The sequence below is a fragment of the Diprion similis genome, chromosome 11 (genome assembly GCF_021155765.1).
Source record: "Diprion similis isolate iyDipSimi1 chromosome 11, iyDipSimi1.1, whole genome shotgun sequence".
In the NCBI taxonomy this organism is placed as follows: domain Eukaryota; kingdom Metazoa; phylum Arthropoda; class Insecta; order Hymenoptera; family Diprionidae; genus Diprion; species Diprion similis.
Window position 1 is genome coordinate 3,089,491 of NC_060115.1, and position 10,230 is coordinate 3,099,720.

The 10,230-nt window shown below is 34.9% G+C and overlaps 1 protein-coding gene across 4 annotated transcripts; it reads left to right on the plus strand.

Moving 5' to 3' along the window:
* Positions 1-482: 482 nt before the first annotated feature.
* LOC124412615 (stromal interaction molecule homolog) lies at positions 483-9,381 on the plus strand. Of its 4 annotated transcripts, XM_046892633.1 has the most exons (12): positions 909-1,075; positions 1,510-1,516; positions 2,051-2,190; positions 2,302-2,421; positions 2,666-2,778; positions 2,847-2,962; positions 3,048-3,217; positions 3,320-3,463; positions 3,661-3,828; positions 3,932-4,196; positions 4,451-4,525; positions 8,262-9,381. In XM_046892633.1, the coding sequence occupies exons 1-12, from the start codon at positions 1,043-1,045 to the stop codon at positions 8,729-8,731; spliced, it is 1,821 nt and encodes a 606-aa protein (XP_046748589.1). In that variant the 5' UTR covers positions 909-1,042; the 3' UTR covers positions 8,732-9,381. The 4 variants fall into 4 exon arrangements, with proteins under 4 accessions (XP_046748587.1, XP_046748586.1, XP_046748588.1 ...); XM_046892631.1 differs by lacking the exon at positions 1,510-1,516 and having other exon boundaries at positions 483-1,075; positions 3,048-3,212; positions 3,315-3,463; XM_046892630.1 differs by lacking the exon at positions 1,510-1,516 and having other exon boundaries at positions 485-1,075.
* The last annotated feature ends 849 nt before the right edge of the window (positions 9,382-10,230 follow it).

Consider the following 10,230-nt stretch of genomic DNA (forward strand, 5'->3'; position numbering starts at 1 on the left):
GCAGCAAAATTCGCTCATGAAAATGCATACTGACGCAAGGATGCGACAGCACGTGCTTGCTACGCATCAAAACCAATGGAATTCTAGTTTTCGCTATAGTAGGAGTAAAGTACGGGAAAAAATTCATGTTTTGCGGGCATAAAGTCATAAGAGTTTCTCAAATATCCTACAAGTTGTGTATACACTTACTGCAGCAACTTATGAGATACGTCCGTTCTATTCGGCTCGTTAAAATACGTCTGTTTTCATAGGACCTGTCGACATACGTCTACTGAAAACTGATTACTCCAAGGGGCCCACTTACCCGCGGTGTGTGGTAACGGAAATTTGTCCAGCGGTAATCGTCATTGGGTTTTTCAGTCTACGGATACGACATAATGTTTATTGTCACTAAACGCTACGGGTGGTAGAATTTAATACTAGCTAAAAATCCCTAAAATCTATGCAGTTTTGTAGTGTGGAAGTCAATCTTATTCCGTCCTACTTCTCGGAGCAATCAGCAAAGAGACATTCTTTTTTTTCAGTGAACCAAGTGTACTTAATTCATGCGATATTTAAATAATTTGAAATAATCCTAAAGTTGTTTAAAATAATTTTAATGGCGTGGAAAATATTGGCACGTTGTTCAGTTGTGATATTATTATATACGTAAACTGGCTGTATAGGCGACAGTCTAAATCAGTAAAATTCATTTGCTCAAAAATTTAGCCCCCGGTTTCATTATTGTAACCTTGAACGCTGACGGCTACCAATTAACTGTCATACCAAATACGAGCGGTGTATCGAGTGCCAGATTCTTATTTCCGACACGATTAGGAAAAAAGACAGTGGCGAACGCTGGCAGAGTTGAACTGGATCTAACCTAAAATGCGAGCAGTCGTAAATGCCGAAGTAATTGGATTATTTTCGTGTTACGTGTTTTGCTGGTGTTTTGGCCACGGTGTTGCTACTGGGGGTGCGTTAGACTCCGGCAATAATTACCAACCCGGTTCGACCGGGGCGTCTGGACCTAAAATAACAGCATTTACCTCTAGCCTCACTGATGGATTGGCCCAGGCTGTCGCACACGAATCCAGTAAGTTCTCTCTAACTACTATACAAATTCACGGCATTGGTGCATACTCGCCAGACATACAGATTGTCTAGCTTCAACTTTTTATTAGTAAAATTGTTGACAGATCTAACAGAGATATATCCTACTCGGTTGAGCAGATAGATTAACCACAGTTTACATGCATACCTGAATTGAATTTATTGTGAAATTGTATGGATCTGGTATGTCTTATAAATGTCCATTGAACTTGGAATGGTCAAAAAGAAACGTTTTGCTCAAAACAATAATCCTGTTATAATATCCTTGCTACTGGCGGCAATTCTATCTATAGACAGAGTTCAGGAAATTGTGTACGTTTTGTTTGGATAATTGAAAACTTTTATCCACTTATGCCGCAAACTGATTGAAATCTGACTAATATCCTTTTCGTGCTTCCCAATGCCACCTACAAAAAGAGAATTTGTAAGTATGGAAAGGATAATCGTAACATTGCAAACGTTTTATAAAAATAAGCCAACTTCAGTTTCTATAGAAACCATGTGCAAGTCTTATCACAACTAGCACTATTATATTAAAAATAATTTCCACCACATGCGAGGTAAACCATAATTATAATATTGAAACATCTTTCAAATACACTTCCAGATGTGCAGGACTGCAGCGAGTAGTAGCACAGTAATCAGCATTAGGCACCATTAACGTTTATACTTTTTATTTACCAATCTCAAATTTCCTATCAGCTCTCAGTCATTAGAAATTTCAAAAGTACTCTACTTACCAGTTGTTTCCAAATTTAGCTTTACGCGTAAAATGATATAGGTGTGTCCCATTCAGTTTGCAAAGTAAGCCATTAATGCTGTTTGTCTGCACATCTGCTTAGAATGTACCTGTAGAACCATATGGAACAAACTATTTTTTACTTAATCCCAAATATGTATTTTTTTTTACTACAAGCTAATCGTATACATTTGTCACCATCATTTCAATACTTCGCAGGTACAGAGACTTGTAACGATGACTTAGCTTGTTTGACAATGGCGTCTCACGACCGGTTAGGCCTCGAAGCAATAAAGTCGCTTCACAGCCAGTTGGATGACGACGCCAATGGGAATGTAGATCTTTCCGAATCAGATGATGTAAGTATTGTTTTCATGACACTGCCAAAAGCTCATCGATGATGCCTGCTTGCAGAAGACTTGAGCTCGGGCAAAAACAAAGAGTCTCAAATGTTTCTATGTTATTGACAGTTTTTGAGAGAAGAACTGCAGTACGAAGCTGGATATGAAAGAAGACAACGCGCGTTTCATCATAATGACGACATGCACATTAGTGTTAGAGAATTGTGGGAGGCCTGGCTACGTTCTGAGGTACAATATGTAGCTAAATAGTTTAAATGGTTTTACATGTTGATTTGGAATACCATGAGCACAAGCATGCCTTAACAATTCTTACTTCCAATTTCGTATTTTTATGAATTTCGCAGCTTGCAATAAGTTAAACTCAAGTTTAAATATTTGAATTTTGAGGAAAAAGCAAATCAAATTCTTATACGAGATGGAAAAAAATATTTCAAGTGGATCCTCCGCTTAATTTGAAAAAAATTTGATAAAGGTACACAACTGGACCATAGAACAAACTTCAGAATGGCTGACATCAAACGTTGACCTTCCCCAATACGTACCAACGTTTATTCAGCATCGCGTTACTGGTGCCACTTTGCCGAGGTAGTTAATGCTTATCTTACATTTACTGGAAATTCTCGTCACACAATTATCAAACTGCATTTTTTCAGGCTAGCTGTCAACAACATGCACTACCTTAGCAATGTTCTTGGAATCAAAGATCCCATTCATAAGCAAAAAATCGCTTTAAAAGCTATGGATGTCGTTCTATTTGGACCTCCAAAAGGTAACTATAATATCGTTTTTCACATAATGATAGATGAAAAATAAAAGTGTTGAACATATAATAATTATTTTATATGCACAAATAGATACTGGTCACAGTCTTAAAGATCTGATTCTCATTACACTGTTATTTGGGGCACTGATTGGATGTTGGTATGCCTACCAACAAAAAAAAAGCTCTCAAAAGCATCTTTTTAGAATGATGAAGGATATGGAGAGTTTGCAAAAGGCCGAAGTTGCTTTAGAAGATCTTCAGGTAAAATTGCAGTGTACTCTTGATATTTACAAGTCTTTGAGTTAATTTCACTCGCAATCCTTACCATCAATACTAATATCTGTATTGAAAATCGAATTTCAGAAAGAACTTGAGAGAGCAAGATTAGAGCAGGAAAGTACTGCAACAGAGAAACAAAATCTAGAAAAACGTTTACAAGACGAGACTATGGGTCTCAACACATCTTATTCAGATCTTGAGGTTACACAACTGAAATCAGAAATTGAGGTAATCATATCAGTAATATTCTTACTTACAAACTGTATAGGATATCTGCGTTTTTGTGTGAGCACATCATTTATGTGTGTTCGGTGGACCTGATCATATATACAATGGCATAAACTTCATAATTACGATTGCGTTGATATGATAGTTCTTTATGGAATTCAAAAGATTTGTCAGATTGAATATCCTTCCATTCCCAGATGCTGAAAATGGAGTTACAGCGTACAGTTGGTGAACTGGAAGATCGCTGTTGGTCTCCACCTGTTGGTCTTCAGCACTGGTTGCAATTGACCCATGAAATAGAGAACAAAGCATACACCAAAAAGAAACTAGCTGCAGAAAAACAATTGCAGCAAGCACGTGAGGCAGTACGTATTGATTCTATAATAAAAAAAATTGTGCATTTAATGTTCTGTCATTTCTATTCTATAAAAAATTCACAATACCGTTAATAAATTTCTTACAAAACAGTGTGAAAAGTTGAGAAAGAAGAGGTCCAGTCTGGTCGGTGCATTTGTTTCTACTCATGGCAAATCTATCGATGAAGTGGACAAAAGTATTGTAGATGCAAGGACATCGTTGAACGAAGTTACCATTGAGTTACAGGAGCGAGTTCACCGTTGGAAGCAAATTGAACTCCTCTGTGGTTTTAACATAATCAATAACAGTGGTTTACCTTACCTTGAAAATATTCTGTACAGAGGAGCACCAAACGGACGAGGTATTGGATTCAGAGGTATGGATTTATGCATTCTTACAACCATTGCGTTGCATATTCAGAATTTGAAACATAAAAATTGTGTCATTACTTCTCACTGCACCATGTACAAAGCTGTATCTGTGGTCAAATGTTTTATGCTTAATGCTGGTGCATGTGTCTTACATGAAAAAAAATTGTCAACTTAATGTTTTCTGATATTTTCGAGCAATTGAGCAATGTTGATCACCATAATATTGATGGGCCGATGTTATAATGACAATGTGTTTCAGGCCGCATGAGTAGTCAAGATGACTTGGACGATGATGTAAGCTCTGTATATTCACCATCAACATCAGGTGCTGCAGGTAAGCCGGATTTGGACATCCAAGAGCACTCAGATTGACCGATTGATGCTCGTCTCACTATGTCAACACCTCTGCCTTCACTTACAAAACCATTGCTTCTCTTCTTCAACACGTTGCTTCAGATAAAATATTTTTGCCATGGCTATAGTTTATAGAAATGCTTTTCCAAAAAGATCATCTTTATTTCGGTGATTGTTATATGGTAAAGTTGAATAGTGTCATCTCAGTGACACACGTTTTATTTGCATATTAGTGCATTGTGCAAACGGACATCTACCAAGGCTGGTATTAGTCAAATGCATGGTATAGGAGCTGACAATAGTTAAAGCCACCTGAGGCGATTTTTGGCGGGTATGTAGTATATGGTACCAAAGAGTACCAACATATAGTTTACTTAACATATACTATTGGTTTGGTATACATTGGTACATTTTGGTACCTATACCGAACGCTCGTGAATAATCGCCTCCGACAATGACGGAATCACCTCGACTGATGTAGGGACATCCAACCCAACTGACATTGTTTATTGTCAGTGCCTATGTTGACTGAAGATATATGAAGACTGCTAGTCTCATAAATTTTGGCGTAATAGGTCAGCGGAGATGAAGGGTTCGGGGGGAAATTTTAGTATTCTACTATGACAACTTGATTTTACATTGGGATCCCAGAAGACGGATCGGTGAGTGCAGAGTACTGGAATTACCCCTGTGTCTGCTCGAGCCCAGCAAACCATTACGAAAAATAATCCGGGACTAACAGTCTTGGACATATCTTTAGTCACCGATGCCTACATGAATTTATTTCACATACGATTAGCTCACCCTTTTTTTTCACACTTTTGTGTGTGGCTGATTTCTTTCAATGACAAGAAAATATGTTACATTGAATTTTTAATCACTATAATTTGTGTTAATTAGGATGTGATTATATTACTCTTGAAACCTAACGTGAAAATTTTTGGAACGTGAGATCTTGCTCTTAGATATTCGATGCAAAATCTAAAACAAGTTGCATGGTTAATTCTAAGTAATATATTTCGAATAATACGTATTATCACGATCCTGTATACTTGTATACATGGAAGTGGTAAACATACAGAGGGTACCTCTCAAAGCGCGTGCATTTAGCTACTGAAGGTCAGTCTTTTTCTCATATCAAGTGTTGTAAGTTTGCCTCTAAAGTCAACGTGAGGGGTCTGCTTCGAAAAATCCTCACTGTATCTATCATCTTATTTATGTATACAAAATTTACTTTAATCAAAATAATAATGCACTTCTCACATTAGTGCATATGTTAATGTTGATCGGTAAATGTACGCAAAATTAATGTTGTCGATATTCTTTTATTTTGGATATTTATTTCATTCTAAATTTTGATCGCCATCTTTTTTTTCTGTATTTATGATATTTTACCTAAATGTACACTATTGAAGGAAAGCGATACTTTGTCCTAAGATCTGCAATTTATGCATTGTTGGATTTAGCTATAATTTTGAATTCTGCTTCTACAGGAATGATCTGTTTAGAATACATTCAAGTTGTTTTGAATTTCTACACTGTGCTAGAATTATAATTGAAGCAATAACATGCCAGTAATAATTTGATAATGACACGATGTGCTAACAGCAATTGTGATCAAAGTAGTTTAAATTTATTTATCTCATTCTTCCTCCTTGACGAAATCTGGATATAAGGCAGAAGAGCGATTGTGCTCAAATTTAATTGGACATTCTTGACATTCAAAGTTACTTCTGAAACTTTGCCTAACAGTACTTAGGAATGAAATTTCACTCAATATTACAGCTGAGCTGAGTTTACACTATCGTTAGGCCACTTCAATTATTAACAAGTATTTTCCGGTCCACTGTGCATCTGTACCTCTTTTCAAGTTTAGTAAAAAGTGATGGGTATTACTGATATCCACATACTAGTGTACTGTTATTTGGTAGCCATTACACATATAACACTTGGCTGGTTATCAAATAAGCTTGTGGTATTTGATAGGATGACATCAATAAAGTCATACCTTGATTAATATTCAAGGTTTTAGTTGTTGAATGAACAGTCTGTAGCTGGCTACAGTCAGTTTTTAAATTCATTTTAAAAACAAATTGAGCATATATAGAACTATATTAAAGATTTCTTTTGATTATTTTTATATTTAAATAAGGGAATGTTTACTACGGTCAGTACATACGACGTGTGTTCAAGTTGATATCGTTGAACTGGATATCAAATAATTATTTGGCGTTATTTTTTTTCGCGTTACACACTTTTTAATCAACTGCGATTTATTTTATGATACAGTAATAACTCGGACATTCATTGTGAGCAATGAAAGTTCTACGCCACATATGTAACAATTGCACCAAATTTTAATTTCCCGTTACTTAAACGAATGGTCTTATACATATTTAATCTAATAAAAGAGGAAAAATAACCGAACCTACGTTCATTAAATTGCATTACGCCAAAGCAATGTAAAAAAGAATTTGCATGTAAGTACTGTACAATTCAAATTTGCATTATAATTGGCAATGAGATTCTTTTCAAACTCTGAATACGCTTTCACTTCAGTTCCAAGCACCAGTGTATTGACGACTGTAGTAATTGTAGTTGATACATGGCAATATTGTGAGAGATCAGAATTTTTTGTCACTGCACACCAATAACTTTTGTATGTATGTATGTATACATATTTATGTGCAAGAATATAATTTGTAATATTTAGATTGTGATAGTTTTGGGATGACAATTTTAATATTCTGTAGAATTTTATGATAATAACAATTGTCTTTAATATATTTTGTAGAATGGCTGTATAAACGAATATACATATTTGATTCTTTTCCTTTCTATTCTTAGACAACTGGTACGGAGAACATGATTACCATACATCCAATGAAAATTGTGTACTCACTCGAATGCTTAGATCATCATGAATAAAATCTCAAATGTCTACGAAAACGAGATTTCAACTTTTTTGAAACACCTGTCGCTTTTTTCCGAAAAAAGTTATAATAAAAATAGAGAAAAACAAAAATCTATAAATCGAACTATTAGTTTGCTTCCAAAAATATTTGTGCTTAGATATACACATATATGTATTTTGTATGCTTCTCATCAACATACGTTTTGTTTATATGGGTTTAAGATGAAATCATGAAATATTTTATAGAGTTCAATGCTACAATGATCACGTATACATTCGGAATCGCAACTCTACTTCGAAATAGAATTAGGTATTTAAGAAACATAAAAAAATTTGGCAGATAAAAAGATCAATGAATTTGGAAGCACTCGAATATTTTGTGATTGTTGCAAAAATAATATTAAAGCTGTTGGCAAAAGGTTACCTCTACATAGTTTCTGTATATTTTGTTTACCATTTAGTTGTGTTGGCCATAAAAATTTTATTTTATCGGTTGCTGTGGAGTGATTATTAGCAACCTCAATATAGTGACATCAATTAATTACTAGCATGAAATAACTATTTGTAGTATGATGTTTACTGATAACAAAAATTTTGAGTGCAATATTGTTTCATGCATACAGGTGTATTTCATTCAATAACTTTTGTACTGTTCACTTTGAGAAATTCGAGTGCTGCTTAAAATCCAAAAGCTCTCGACTTTCAGGAAATGAAAAACACTGGCACTCGTATTTAATACAATTTCAGTAAATCTGGTTAGTTGTAATAAGATGCTTTTGGACAGGATTTGATATAGTGGCAGGTCGCATTATGTCTACAGGTATGCTCGAGACTTTAACATGGAAGGAATCGTCAATACCTCCAGACTCATCTGGCAGTGAAACGGGAAAGGACACACCACCGGAAGCTGTACATTTTATCGTTGGGGAAGGAAACGAAGAACCCCGAAGAGTCCTCCCCAAAGAGAAAACCCGTACATCGCACATGGTGCGATCTTACAGCCAGGATACTAATATGGTCCTCAGCGAACCGACTACCTCATCATTCCTATCCAAAACATCATTTTCTGACAATTCATTAGATACAGCTGAGAAATTGACCAGCCGTATAAATACTGTTAAAAAATCACTAAAAGATCTTCCTACTGTCATGTCAGTTGATGATGAAACTTTATCGACCGATTCGAATTCCACTGCTGATAATGACGAGCTCAAAAGAAGGCGCAGAAAGCTCCATTTCCCATTTAAGAAAAATAAATCTAAGCTCACATGATCCTCACTAGTCACCATAATGTTGCATACTTAAAATATTTGGAAAAAACTTCACATCTCAACTAGGAATTATTATTTCAAGTTACGATATTTGGTTAATTGGCTAGACACATGTGTCTCATCCCGTTTGCTGTAATAATTAAATAGACATACTCTGATACACCGAATTCTGTAACATTTAACTTGAATTTATGTAGCTAGGTATGGTATCAATACTGATTGGAAAACAATCATAGTCTTTACGCCCACTCAATGCTGAAAAAGGAAAAAGAAATGACAATTAAAAGTATAAAATTGTGATGTATTGCAATAAGTTTTTCATGGTATAATACGATAACTTTGGATAAGAATTTTCTTTTTTGTTCACGTTAATTACGGTAGTTTTGTGACTGTTGAAGAACGGTCCAAGCACAAATTATCTTCACACATATGTTGGAATATTGCATCTCAACACATCAAGTATGATGATATGACGATCTATGAACGTAACTTCTGGAAAGAATGAAGTCCAATGATTTTAGGAATTTAACATTTTGTATGAATTACGTTTGAAAAGTATTCGTTAAATAATGTTCCAAACTTTGACTTTTGTAAATTAAATAATATGGTGAAGATAATTCGACTCTGTGTTATAGTCTATTATAAAATTTGGTGAATCTGCAATAAAAAAGAGAATGCAATGTTGGATCTATGTAATCGCGAATTTGCAAACGATCTAACTATGTGAAAAATGTAAATGAAAAGTAAGAACATGAGGTAATTCCTCTATTTAGCAATAATGACCAAATGCGTGGGATCTGAATAACATAAAAAATTTCAACCATGGCTGTACTGTCGGTGTAAGGATAATTTACTTGATAATACGTAAAAATCTCAAAGTTATTAATACAGTATTCTCAAAATTGGCAATAAATTCTGTACTTCTTGGAATAAAATTAAATTTTTTTCTTCTATGCTGAAAGCATTTTTCAATGACTGTGGCATTGTTTTCGTTAATAGCAAAAAAAGAAGGCCGGGTGATATACCCTGGATTGTTGAACTTAAATTGTTAATTTTATTCAATGACTCACGAATGATACCCATTCGAATCATACTTTATTTAGGATTTAGAATCAAACTTTGGAGTGCTGAATGATTTGCGAGACTTCAGTTAATTACCCAAAATTTACTCACGATTCTATACCAGTTAAAAATAATTTCCCTCAAGTGACTTGATAGAAAAAACTTATACCTACGCTTTTAATACAGTACTGTTTACTACTGTAAACGTGGTAGAAAATGAACAGTAAACTTGAACTGCTTTAGCATTTTTCGGACATTTAGTTATGGCTACTCCAGCACTGGTAAGTCTATTGGCGTAGCAAGCACGCTTCCTTGTTTTTTTCCCCTATTGAAGCAAATTAATCCCAATATCAAATAAAATCCTGCTTTACGTGACGGGGTATATACGTCAAATACAGGTTAAACAAGGGTAGTATTTCACTTAGTGTCTTATCGCAC